This window comes from Varanus komodoensis, unplaced genomic scaffold, assembly GCF_004798865.1.
Source record: "Varanus komodoensis strain SLA01 unplaced genomic scaffold, ASM479886v1 scaffold64, whole genome shotgun sequence".
Lineage (NCBI taxonomy): Eukaryota > Metazoa > Chordata > Lepidosauria > Squamata > Varanidae > Varanus > Varanus komodoensis.
Window position 1 is genome coordinate 2,369,667 of NW_025336273.1, and position 13,875 is coordinate 2,383,541.

The 13,875-nt window shown below is 53.1% G+C and overlaps 1 protein-coding gene across 1 annotated transcript in view; it reads left to right on the forward strand.

The window, feature by feature from the left end:
- Positions 1–415: 415 nt before the first annotated feature.
- Positions 416–13,875, forward strand: part of LOC123033596 (adenylate cyclase type 3-like) — a 29,904-nt gene continuing 16,444 nt past the window's right edge. Inside the window, exons 1-2 of the mRNA XM_044450286.1 lie at positions 416–474; positions 1,043–1,890. Coding sequence (XP_044306221.1) covers positions 1,216–1,890 — 675 coding nt within the window. The 5' untranslated portion in view covers positions 416–474; positions 1,043–1,215. The remainder of the gene's footprint in view (positions 475–1,042; positions 1,891–13,875) is intronic.

A 13,875-nucleotide genomic window follows, 5' to 3' on the forward strand; every position in this document is an offset into this window, starting at 1 on the left:
CGGGGCGGGCGCCCGGCCGGCCGGCGCGGCAGCGGCGCGGCCCGGCAGGCGAGGGCGAGGCACGCGGGGAGGCCTCGCTCGCTCCTCCTCGCTCGGCCCCCGCGCGAGTGGCGTCGCTCCGGGCGGGGAGGAGACTTCCCTCCGCGGCCCCGGCTCGGCTCGGCTGGCTCGGCTCCGGCGCGCCCTCGCGGGGCAGGGAGAGGCGCCGGGCGCGGAGGGGCCCGCGGGGCGCACGCTCCCGCGCGAGGATGCTCCCGTAGCCGGCGCGGCTGCCGCTCCTCCGCCTCCGCTCCGCCTCCGCCTCAAGCTGGCAGCCGGGAAGGATGCGAGAGGCGGGCGGGCGGCGTCTGCGCCCGGCGCTGCCGCTGCCGCTGCCCCCGTGCGTGGGAAAGCGCTGACCCGCGCGCCCGGCCGCGGCGGACCCCCAGGCTTGGCCCGACCCGCGCCCGGCCGCCGACGCCGTCGAGGGAGAGGGTGAGCCGGGCGGGCGAGGGGGGGAGGCCGCGGGAGGGCGTGGAGCGGGGCCTCGATCCGCCGCCGCCGCCCGCCTGCTCCTGCGCCTCGGGCTGCCGCGGCTGGAGGCGCGCCGAGCGCGGGCGGCGGCGAGGGGGCAGCTTCAGCCCCTCGTGCTCCCCTTTCCGCAGAGCCTGGCTGAGGACGCGGGTCTGGGGGGACGGCTGGGGAAGCGCGTGTACGTATGTGTGTATGTATGGAAGGCAGGAACTCCGCTCCGACACCCTTCCCATCCTACTTCATGGCAAGAGAGGGGCTCTCCTTTCGAGCTGGGACCTGGAGGGCAGGTCTCGCTCCCGCTCGTTTTCCTGAGGAAGAATCCTGCCCCTGGACCAACTCTGCTTCCATCTGTAAAGAAAAGTTGATCTTGTCGTGCCTGTTCAGGACACAAGATGTGGGGGGAGTCTGAGAGGGCAGCCGAGGAAGGGCGCAGGCGGGCGAGTGGGTGGGTTCGCAGCCAGCCTGTGGGAATGCAGCATTCGGTGAGAATGTGCGTTTGACGCTCTCCATCTGCCTCTTTCCCCGCCAGGGGCCTGCGTGTGTCAGTCTGCGCAGGGCATGAGCCCTGGTGGTGCCTGAGCTCGCCCTGCCCTGCCCGTCGTCGCCTGGGGCTCATGGGCGACAGACCACCGCGGAGGTGACTTTCGTTCTGGGGTGCGCCCTCTGCACGCGAGGACCGGCTGGTGCAAACGGGCGGGCGAGATGCCGCGGAACAGGGCCTTCTCCGAGCCCGAGTACTCGGCAGAATACTCGGCGGACTACTCGGTCAGCTTGCCCTCCGATCCCGAGCACCGGGTGGGACGGACCCACGAGGTGACCGTGAGGAACTCCGGCTCGTGCCTCTGCCTGCCGCGCTTCCTGCGCCTCACCTTCGCCCCGGAGTCCCTGGAGAACCTCTACCAGACCTACTTCCGGCGGCAGCGCCACGAGACGTTGCTGGTCTTGGTGGTCTTTGCCGCCCTCTTCGACTGCTACGTCATCGTCATGTGTGCCGTGGTGTACACGGCGGAGAAGCTGCCCGCCACCATGGCGGCCGCGGTGGCCTTGGCTGTCCAGGCCCTCCTGTTCGTCCTCTGCAAGTACGAACTCCTGCCGGACCGCGTCACCCGCAAGTTCATGCCCTACTTCCTGTGGATCCTCATCGCGGCCCAGATATTCTGCTACCTGGGCCTGAACTTTGCCCGCTACCACGAGGCCAGTGACACGGTGGGCTGGCAGGCCTTCTTCGTCTTCTCCTTCTTCATCACCCTCCCCCTGCGCCTCACGCCCATCGTCCTCATCTCGGCCGTCTCCTGCGGCATCCACACCCTGGTGCTGGGAGTCACCATCGCGCAGCAGCGACAGGAGGCCCTCCGAGAAGAGAACTTGCTGTGGCAGGTAAGGGCGACTGTCTTGACGTGGCCGGAAGAAACTAGGGGGCCTGTGAGTCTTTGGAAGGCTAGCGGAAGAGCAGGGAAGGGCGGGTGCCGGACCTCAGGCAGGCAGAGAAGGCTGACAAGCGCTGGAAGCGGAATACGTCCTCAGGGCAAGCGATTTATCTTCCTTTATATTTCTATTCAAGCAAGTTATAGTCTAGAGAAGATATATGTCCATGAATAGGGATGGGCTTAATAAAATGTGGCCCAATTCAGGGCTTCAGCTGGTTCACGGATGTGGGAATCCAAGCATGATGAGACATACTGTGCACAATTTCGATTCCTGAGAAACCTTTAGTGGCTCTTTAGAAACAAACCACCAGACCAAGTTCCTAGCCCTCATGGTTTCCAGCAGAGTTCAGCAGCGCAGAAATATTGAGCTTTGGTGCTCTGGATGGCTGGCTCTCGGCCTTACAATAATCCTCCTCCTCATCTCTGTGGACTTAAGGACCTCACTGAGCTCTTCTGCCCTTCTGTTGCTGAAAGAAAAAGCTGGTTTGGGGCAGAGGAGCAGGAAATTCAACCAGGTTCGCAGTAAGGCATGTGTTTCCTGCATACATAGCCATGTTAATTTTTTAAAGAAGGCAAGGTGTCCATGTTTCAAATAATTATATTGTTTATCTGAGTCCACAGCCTGGCATTTTGCTTTTGTTTACTGGGGAGTGGGGTAAGCTATGAATGGCCCTTGTTTTAATTAGTATTGGCTCATACTTGGTTCTCATTGGCTCTAACAAGTATTTGGGACCAAGATGTGGTGGCAAAGCAGCAGAAGGCCTGGAATGCTCTGCTTTCTTTGTCATATGAGACCGTACGCAGTCGAAAGGGCGACTTCCCTGCTTGGGGCTTTGCTGAGGTATCCCCTCTGGCACACCTTCCCCAAGGGAGGGGCAGCCCTCCCAGTGTTGCTGGACTTCCCTCCCCATCGTCCTGGACCAACTGCACCTGAATTTGCAACCTTCCTAGTCCTGTCCTGTCTTACAGCGATCCAGTTGTAAGACTTGTGAATGGTGCGCATGTCGTGAGCGGAGCCGGCTAGTGCTGGAGGTCAGACTAGATGGCCCAGGAGGCCCCTTCTGACTCGCTCTGTTTCTATGTTTCTATGAGTACAGCCAGCTGTAGCTGGGGTCAGACTAGATGGCCTGGGAGGACCCTTCTGACTCACTCTGTTTCTATGTTTCTATGAACCAAGCTGAAACAGATGCCTTCAGTTGTGCCCCGGGTCAGCAGGTTTTCTTGGGAAATGCACAAGTTGCTTGCCCAGTACAGAGGCTGGTGCTCAAGGAATCCTTTAATTCCTTGGCCACCTTTGGGGCGGGATCCGTCCCTTGGGCAGTCCTACTTCTGTGTTCGGCTTCTGGGTTAGACTGAATAGCTCTCTTCTTGGTGGTCTTGTACACCAGGGGTGGGACGGGGTGTCCCTGAGAGTTAGTTGCAGTGCTGTGGAAGATGGAGGGGTGCATCCGTTGGTTCCTCTGAAGCCCTGCGTGATGCGGTATGTGTGCCTGCAGCAGCTCCCACGGCCTTGCAGGATGCTTCTGGGGGCTGCCTGGGGAGGCAGGATGGGGGAAGGTCTGCAGCTCAGCTCTTTGGCATGCAGAGGCCTCTGATTCACTGCGTGGTTTCTCCCAGTGGAGTTAGGAAAGAGCTGAGTCTAAAACCTGAAATGATGCTACCGGGCCTTTGAGACAGTGCAGAGCTAGAGGAACTGATGTTCTCACTCAGTGTAGAACCTCTTCCAAATTCTTATTTAAATCATGTTACTTTACTTTTTACAAAAGGGCCATATCTGAACGTCTGACTTGCTAAAGGGCAGCTTCTTAAGTTATCCCATGTATTGGGAGAGGCCTTAAATTTATTTATTTATTCATTTATTTAGCAGACTTACATGCCGCCCCAATCGCCTAAGCCTCAGGGCGGCTTACAAATAAATAAATATCGTTAGTACAATAAAATACAGTTGGAGACATCCTGGCCAAAGTTGTTACAATCAATAAATAAAATCAACAATTAAAATGACAATTAAAATTAAGAAGGTCTCATATCCGGTCCATGCTACCTCCAGGTGAAGTTGGAAAAAATCTTTCCTGAAATCCTGTAGAGTAGCTGCCGGCCAGTGTCAGCAACACTGGGCTGGGTGGGGCAAGGCAGTTTTCTAAGTCCCTTCCCTTGTCTTTGAGCATTGACATGCCAGGATGAACCGTCTGCAGAATGAAAGGCCTATTCGTTGGATTCGGCTGCCTTGGGAGGCATCAAGCTGAAGGAAAGAAAGAAAATTATGTGTAGGCAAAAAGAAAAGAAAAACGGTTACCCACGAGGACCAGTGAACAGCTGAATGTGAGCAAAAACGAGGCTAGACAGTGGTCCAAGGTTTCACTGGGATGCCAGGAAGCGCTTCCTGACAGTTGGGACCCCGAGGGTGTGGAATGGGCTTCCCTGGGAGGTGGTGGAGGCCCCATCGGTGCAGGTGTTCAAGGACAGGCTGGACGTCCACATGGTGGGCATGTCGTGAGCGGAGCTGGCTGGAGCCGGGGGCCAGACTAGATGGCCTGGGAGGCTCCTTCTGACTTCCTCTGTTTCTATGTGTGAACAGACAGACCTTGCTGACCAGGCGAGGGGATGTCACACGGAGGTGGGTAGAGACCTGTTCTCCCCTGCAGAGGAAGGCAGGACGCGCTCCAACGGAGCAAAGCTCAGGGAGCCAAGGTTCCATTTGGATGCCAGGAAGCACTTCCTGACAGTCAAGACCCCGAGGGGGTGGAATGGGCTTCCCCAGGAGGTCGCTGAGGCCCGATCGGTGAGGGTGTTCAAGGATAGGCTGGATGTCCACATGGTGGGCATGTCGTGAGCGGAGCCGGCTGGTGCCGGAGGTCAGACTAGATGGCCCGGGAGACCCCTTCTGACTCGCTCTGTTTCTATGCTTCGATGGTTCTATGAAATTGAACTGTCAATAGGACCCACTGAAAAGTCCACTGCTCTGCAAAAGAAATCAAACAAGCATGCCCACAACACGACGAAGTTTACTGGAAGGGCACTGTGTGTCCTGTCTTTGAGAAATAGGTTTTTCCACAGGGCTTCCTTCCAAGAGATTCTTTAGGATGCCTGGAAGCAGACCTGTTAATTTGTCCCTGGGTGGAAGATCCCATGTCCCAAGAGCAGTAATCCTATCCACACTTACCTGGAAGTAAGCCCCATTTAACACAATGGCACCCTGAGTAAACATGCAATGCATTTTGGCTGTCATTCAGCTTTTCTGTCTGCACAAAATCCTGCTTTTTCCATTTTATCATCCAGTAGAACAGTTTGCATATGGCCCTGACAGAGCCTATTTATCCATGGTAATTGTTTGTTCCTGAGAAGTGGCGCTAATTGGCGAGAGATTGGCCTACCCCCCCTGCGTGACTGCTGTGGATTGCGCATATGCAACCGCATTTTTAAATGCTCTACAGAAAAGCCCCCTTGCAAATAGAAAAGGATCAGCCTGGGCAATTTCTGTATTTCTTGATTGTCTGCCTCCTTTTCTGCACCTGGAGTCGGAAGTGATGTGGGTCTTTATCGTGCTTGTGGAGATCAGACTGGACTTTGGGGGAAAATTGTGTATGAAGAGGGTTCTTCACCCCTCCCTTGAAGGGCTGCAGGCAGCATTTTAGGCTAACACCAGGCTGTGGATCTGGCGTATTTGTTGCATTATTGCAATGGAGAGTAGCTTGGTGTTGCTCTGACCAGATCTGTCTGTACCTCTTGAGTGTGAAAGGGTCCTGTTAGGATGTTATTTTATTTCTATTTTGGTTATTCTTGGTTTGTAATTCTGGGTTTTACTGCAGAAAATCCTCAGCCAAGTGGATATATGACTTCCATCTTCTCAGTTCATGCTGCGATGAAGCAGGGTCTTGCCTGTGAAATCTAACAAGACAATTAAGGAGCTAGTCCTCAAGGTGCTATGGCACCTTTATTTATAGCTTTTGTTATTGGACATTGTGAATTCACTGATGTTTCTTCTATCAATACTGAAGGAACTTGAAACAGGGATTTCTTTGGGGCAGGTCTCAAATCATGCAAGGCTTGGGAAGCAGAAACGTTATTTCAGGAAACACCCAGAAGGCTACAGAGTAGGGTTCCCAGTCCTTTTAGAGCTGTGGACACATCTGGGAATTGGAGGAACTGCCGTGGGCACCTCCACAAAATGGCCGCTGTGCATGTACATGGGAGTGGCTGATCAAAAGCAAGCTGCAGCACGGTGTGGGAGAGAGAAACCACAAATCCGGAGGCCAAAAGGAAGGGGGAAGCAGCGAGGCAAAAGGGCAATGGAGAGATGAAGAGCAGGGCTGGCGCTGGGAGGGAGACGGAAGACGGCCCTGACGTTTTCCTAAAATGTTCTTAAAACCAAAACGGTTGCATTGTGCAGGTCCCTGCGAGTGCTACCCCGGGGGCCCCTGCTTTGGGAAGTCAGGGTGGGCAGCCCATGGATCTTAATCTGGGGTTTGGTTGTGGCCAAAGAAGGTGCTTGGTGGTGCACTCAAAAAGGGTCTCATTTTACAGACCACGTGAATGTCCGGAGCTGAGTTGCTTTTTAAGCAGAATGGCTTCGGATTTTGCTGTTCCTGCTGGTGGAGGACAGCTTGGCATCCGTCAGCTCCCGTGTTTTGCTTCTCTTCGTGTACCTGAGCAAGAGGTGGCCTGGAGGAAAAGCGCACTGGCAAGCTTCGTGCGCAAACGGGGCTTTTTCTGGAGTTCACGTGTGGCCCCTCATCCATCTCTCGCAAGACAGTCGCCACTGAAGAGCAAGAAATGTGGGAGCAGGGCTGGCACTTTCCCCCAGAGAAGTGGGGCAGGTGTGCTTCATCTCCAGCAGGGCTCACTTCCACTCTTTTCCCTTAGCCAGGCTCCGAGACTGGAAAGCTTCCCAGTTTGGGGGCGAAAGGGCCTGGGGAAAGAACTCTTTCCCACGGGAATCAGCCCGCTTCCTGCTGCTTAATGTAATACTTGGCAACCTCCTGCATGCTTTTGAAGACACAGGTTAACCACAGGTTGTTGTCATACATAATCTTGCCTAAGTTGTTTTGTAGATAAAGTTATTTCATGGGCATCATGGTTTGTTCATGATGACATCACTGAAAATCCGCGGGGCACGGCCAACAAGGGGTCATGAGGGCCAGCCGATGCCGGTCATCATTTTCTCGGCCCCTCCTAATATTAAAAACAATCACAATTATGCAACTATCTCAGCTTTACTCTCAACCTGGTGCCCTCCAGTCACATCATTCCCAGCCAGGAATACTGGCTGTGGATTATGGGAGTTACCATCCAGCATGCATAGGGTTGCACCAGGCTGGGAAAGACTGCACAAACCACAGACCATCCGTTCAGACGTCACCCTGAACCACGGCTAGCCCAAACCATGATTTGCAGCTGCCCCCTGCCTGGGGTTCAACACGCTTTTGAAGCAGCGACCTTCCCGTGTAGGTCCAACGCAGGTGGGGTAGAAAGAAAGGTGGTGCAGCTGATAGGTGGCCGAAGGACGTGTTCCCGGAGAGGTGAGGAAGGACTTTCTTTATAGGAATTGTCCTGGGGTGAAAGCTTTACTGGGCTGGCCTGTCTTTACACTTGGGAGGTTAGCTTTCCGCTCTCCATCCTGTGCTGCAGCTTAGAGGATGGCCCTGAGTTTCAGTGCCTGGGCTGGTAGCCAAACGGTCCGGAGTAGAAGGCAGTACAATTCCTGGTTCGAGATTCCTCTTGGCACTGTACACAAATCCACTTCGGACCGTGCATTCAAATCCGACCTTGCGGGAGGCTCCGAAGCGACCGGCGATCAGTTCGGACTTTGCGGCAAGCCGTGTCTAATTTTCCCATGTGCAGGATTTGGTGTGTGATGTCTGGACTGAAGCAGAGTTTTTCTTGCACGGGAAGCTGCGCTTTTGCCCTTTAAAGGATTTTTCTCATGGGGTTGCTTGTGGCCCAGCTGTGGGGGTTAACCCAAGGGAGTGCCTGTGTCACCCGGCAAGCATGGAGCGCGTGCGTATCCCACGGCTATTTCTGGACCCTTGCTGCCTCGTGTGCTCCTTTTCCCTGCGTGGATGGCAGTGTGTCATAATGCATGCAGCACTGGGAAGGGCTGGGGATTTGAAACTGCACAGCAGAGCTCCAAAATGTGGATGGGGAAGTGCAGCGGACTCATGAACGTGCAGAGAGGAGTGGCAGGTTTTTTGGCGGTGCTCTGAAAGAGACAAGCCATGCTTGTGATGGGACGCCTATCCCACTTCCTCTCTGGGTGGCCGGGCTTCCAGGTTCTGCTTTGTTTCAAAGAGTTGCACAACCTGGAAGGCCAGAAGTGATGGTGGATGCAGAAAAAATCCGCATGCTTTGGAAGTGAAGCCTCTCTCTCAGGTTCCTTCAGCTCTTGGAAAAACGTGTTTGGGAAGCTCAAGCCAAGTAATGCTGCTGGAATAGCTTTATGCCTTTCTGACTTATTACCTGAAGAAGAGGTCCAGGGATCTTGAAAGCTTGCATGGCATAATAATAATGTATTGCAGCATCATAGATGTTGGAATTTTTACCATGGTCAACACAGGGACCTGTGCTTTTTGACAATCCTGGGATATGTTCGTTGTTTCAGATGCTGTTGCATTTATAAATGCAGCTCCTGGACTAATACTGGTCTGAACCCTGCATGTGACACCAATTTTGGTCTACTTATGCTGGCTTCCTGTGTACTTCGGCGCTCAAGGAAAAGTGTTGATTTTAACCTATAAAGCTTCATATAGCTTGGGACTGTAATACCTGCTAGAGCATTTCTCAAAACCTAAATCTGTTCTCTATCTATCCTAACCCTAACCCTAACCATTAAATAAAAAATTTCAACCTAACCCTAACCCTAACCCTTTGGTTATCTGGTGCTGACACTCCAATTTCGTAACGTGTGTATTAATCTTGAGTATGGGGTAAAGCTCTGTAAGGTACATAACATAAGCATATCAAGGTGAACTCTGCAGAAATAATAAGGTTGTAGATAATTTAAACTGTTTGAGTACAATAGCGTTGACTATCCATTATGCCAAGTTGTTCTAAGTTATTTCTGTAAATTGGTTTTGTAAATTTGGTTTGTAGTATGTTCAAAATTTAATTAAAAAATTCAACCTATTCTAAACCTAACTCTACCCTGTATCTTAACCCTAAACCTGTCCTAAGGGAGCCTTATTAACTCATGGGATAGGTTAAAAGTCTAATAAACAAACAAATCCCTGCCCTATCCCATACCTAAATCTATCCTCTATCTATCCTATCCCTACCCCAAAACCGATCCAAACCTAAATCTGGCCTCGGATGTTCAGTACGCGCAGCACCCAGTGTTTGGGGCTTCCTCTGAGGGAGGCTTGGGTGGTGGCAGGAGGGAAACGGGCGTTCCCAGTGGTGCCGATCGCGGAGTGAGCTCCCCTCTGAGGCCCTCCTGGCACCAGCTCTGCGTTCCTTTCGGTGCCAGGTTTAGACCGAGAAGGCGGTGGATTGCTTGGGATGGCAGGAGGAGGCCACGCTGGGGATGTTTCTCTCTCGACAGGCCTTGTTTGAATAGTCAGAGTTGTTTTGAATTCTGTGTGAAATTTTGCACGGAAACGTCCTGCTGCTTTGATTGTATTTGAGTTTTGTTTTGTAGGGACTGTTGCCAACTGCCACAGAGCTGCTGTTGGCAAGTACAGAAATGAAATAAATAGATAAGGAATTTAGCATGTGATTTACCTGTAAAGCAAAAGTCTGGCTCTTCTGAGTGACAGCTGGGTGCTCTTAGTACTTAATGCTGTAAAATTAAAATGCTGCTTCGGTTCTGCTCCCAGAAAAGCAAAATTCTGCAACCTATGCGTGTTTGAACAGAAAAAAAGTCCCAGCCACTTCCAGCATATTCCAGGTGAGAATTCATGGACTTATCTCTGCTTCAGCATGCATAGCGTTGTACTTTCAATCAGCCTTCCTGCTCTCTAGGGGATTATGGGGCTTGTGGTCTAGCCTATTGGGGTACGTGTTTAAATAGCTTTGAAGTGCTGGTGATGTGCTTCTAGCAGGGACTGGCTGAGCTGCGATTATTTCAGGGCCAGGCCGAAAAGTCCTTCTTGGTCCGTCTTTAGCGAAGTTGCTCCGTTTCTGCGAAAAGGCAGGTCAGGCTGAAGGAAGGAATGATGGAGGGACAGGAAAAAAGCCAGGACTAGGAAATTAAGCAGCAGCCAAAGGGTGGGGAAGCAGGAGAAAAGGTTGGAAGTTAGAGGCAGTGTCGGGGAACTGGGAGAGAGACTACAGCTCCCAGAATCCCGCAGCCAGCATCCTTCCCCAAGCTGGCACCCTCCAGGTGTGTGGGCTTGCCAGTTCCAGAATCCCCCAGCCGGCAGAGCTAAGGAGGGGTAAAGTCTGGATCTTCTGTTGCTGGGAAGACTGGCTGCACATTTGCAACATTTGACAGGGAGTCTCTTTGAAACCGTCTCATGTTTTCTCATGGAGGCTGTTCCTTTCTTTTCTCGTTCCAGAAAATAGGGGCAAAAGAGGGCCTCGTGCAGGGTGGTTCGACCCATGGCCCCTGAGGCCTCTTGCCGCACAGAGCCCCCAGTCTGGATCCCATGATTGTGGCAAGCTCTCAGGAGGCTGCCATCCCATCCCGCTCCCTTCCTGAGGCTCAGCCTCACAGGAGCTCCTCCCAGCATGCCCCAGCTGGAGCAGCACAGGGCATGCTGGGAAGAGGTCAAGTACAAGAGCCTCAGTGCGAATTCCAGGAAGGAAGGGGGCTCCCGGTGGGGTCACAGGGAGGGTTTTGGGGCAGGAGAAACAGGGGAGAAAGGGATGGGCCGCCCCAGAGGAGCAGCGGTTGCGCCTGGGCTGTGGTTGGAGAGGGAACTGTCGGCGATCCTGGATTGAGACCTCAGTCCAATCGATTTTCTCTCTCATTTCTTCCTCCCTGTTTCCTGGCACGCAGGCAGTTTTGTTTCTTTGAACTCTCAGAGAAAAGCTGATTGTGAGACCTCATGTCGGTTTTCTCCCTCGGCTAATGGTTAATTAAATATATTACTGGTGTATATTAAATAGATATATTGCAGGCACTTGAGTTTGTGACATGGAAATGCGATTCATTGTGTGGCCCCCGGGTTCTGTGTCGAAGTCTAGCTGCAGCCCTTGAGGTGCGGAACATCAGACCGCCCTGGCCGGTGAATTGTGAGTTTTCACACAATTGGTGGCTCCATGAGCCCCGCCAGGCGGGCGAAGATTGCTTGCTCCGTAGCCAGAACCCAAGCTCTGGCCGCCAGAGGCAGCGTGCAGAAGCCAGGTGTAAAATGGCGGCTGCAGCATGGGTCCAATAAAGACCTTCTTGCACTCGGTAGCTTTCACCGTGATGAGCTGCGTATGCATCTAGAGATGATGGAATCGTAGAAGAGTTGAGCCGGAAGGGGTCGGAGTTGGAAGTCCTTCCGCCTGCTCAGTGCAGGACTCCAAGCTAAACCATCCCTCCCGGATGGTGGCCCAGTTGCATCGTGAATCAAGGAATGCGCCCATTTTACAGACAAGGAACGTGGAGACCAAACATTGCAAAGCTAACCACTGTTTCCCAGTTCCACTTGTTTTCTGTTGAAACAAATAGCCCTGGATTCAGAAGCGGAGAGAGAAGTGCTGTAAATTACTCTGAGATTAACTGGAGGTCCCTCCGTCCCTCCTCCGAGTTGCAAATATTTGCGGGTTGCTTCTAATGCCCTTTGCTTCTGCTGTCAATGAGAAAGAGCTGAAGAGGCTGGCGAGCCCTTTGCCCCCTGGTCTTGTGGGTGCTGTTTTATGGCTCGGAACTTCCTTCTTGACGCCGTGCTGGAAGTTTTATCTGTGTTTGTTCTGTTGAGAGTATGTTGGAGGTTGTAGCAAGAGGTGATGGAACAGCTGTCGGAAATTCCGCTCACTTCTTCCTCCCTCACCCCGTTCACTTCATGTTCTGCACTAGGAACTTCCCCTGCTGCTTCCAGCTTGTCTTTGCAGTGTGGAGGACTAGGAACTTGATTTGTTTTGGTTGTGACTTTTTAAGAGACGAAGCGCTGGGACATCCGATTGCTGAATTGTTCACCTGAAAGCCATTTTTGTGAGACTGAGGCAGTGCGGAGCAGGTTGGTGATTTCCCAAGACCTCTTCCAGACCGTTGGTGCAGTCCAGAAGTGCCTGCTTGTTCCTGGAGGAGGAAATGTGCTCTTTTCCTTGGGCCATCAACCTTAGGAGGGAACGGAGGTGGAAGAAACGGGGAGGGATATGCATTTAGCTCAAGATGCATTGCCGGATGGGAGGTGGGGTGGGCTTGGTGCTGAATCTCTTTTAATATGAGGGCCAAAGCCCATTTCAGAGTAGGCCTGGGGGGCACATCCCAGCAGTGGACGGGGCCTAATGCCAAGTGGGCAGGACCAAAAGACCTGCTTCTTTTACTCAAAGGCCCTTCTGCTTGAAATGAAGCTGTCTAGGAGGATGATTCTCACCAGCTCTGGGACCAAGGCGTTACGCGATTGGCTTTGCGGAAACATAGAAACAGAGCGGGTCAGAAGGGCCCTCCTGGGCCTTCTAGTCTGACCCCTGGCTCCTCTCATGACATGCCCACCATGTGCATGTCCAGTCTGTCTTTGAAACCCTCACCAATGGGGCCTCAACCACCTCCCGTGGAAGCCCATTCCACACCCTCAGGTCCTGACTGTCAGGAAGTGCTTCCTGGCATCCAAACTGAACCTTGGTTCCCTGAGCTTTGCTCCATTGGAACGTGTCCTGCCTTCCTCTGCAGGGGAAAAAGGGCCACGACCCACCTCTGCGTGGCACCCTCTCACGTACCTGTACGTTGCTAACAAGTCACCTCTGAATCTCCTCCTCTCAAGGCTGAAAAGACCCAGCTCCTCTTGTTGAAGTATTTGGAGACCTTCTGGGAAGGGGCTTCAGGCATGGGGGCAACCCGAGAGAAACGGCAGAGTATGTAGAGAGCGAGCAGGAGATACTTAGATAGCGGAGGATGGTGGGGCTGCAGGAGGGAGGGTTACGGGCAGGGATGTATCACAACAGGGAAGGTGGGAGACGAGGGGGAAAGACCACAGCAGGTCAGAATGGGGAGCTTTTTCTGCATCTGGGAACATTCAGTCTTGTTTCGGCGTTTCCAAATCTCCAACAACCATGGGATGGCATCTTTGGCATGGTGGCAACACGCGCGAGGTTTGCGACTCCGGATTAGCTGGCGTGACTCATCAAGCCAGGGGTCATGTCTGTTTCACTGCCTCTGAGCCTAACCTACCTCACAGGGTTCTTGCAAGAGGGAAAGCATCAGGACTTCCATGCAGTGGTCAGCCGGTCTGGCCCTGAGCCCTTCCCCAACCCATAGTTTGGACTTCATCTCTTTGGGCAGCTTTAGTTAGCTTGGCCAATGGTCAGGAATGATGGTCCTTGTAGTCTTGGGAAGGCTGCTGTAGTGGTTTTATGTGACCTGGAAAGCTTCTTGTTCCAATCTTGCTTCTTTTGAAGGGCGAATAATAATATTGGCATTTGGACTGTGCTACATAAACATCAGGTAGAAATAAAATAGCACGCAGCTTGGCTCACTTGCTTGAGTTGCTTAGCTCAAATCCACCTGCCTGCACTGGTCTCTCTAACGGACAGAAAACTAGTGAGATGGAGATGCACTGAAACTGGCGGCAAGTGCAGTTTGTCGTGTTGCAGAGACTGGGCTGCTGATGTCAGCAGCCAGCGCAAGCAAAACCATGTTCCCCTTTGTAAGAGCTGGCAACCCTGGGGAGGCCCAAGGAAAGATCTTCCCCCTCTCCCTCGTTCCCAAAATTTTGGGGAAACGCTTGGGTGCCTGCAGCGCCCAGCTTCAGCAGTGACAGCTTTGCCAGCTGCTTCATGTTTCTCTCAGTGTTGATTCTTTTGGTGATACAGGGAGGTGCAGGCCAGCAAAACCTTGGCAACGCAGTGA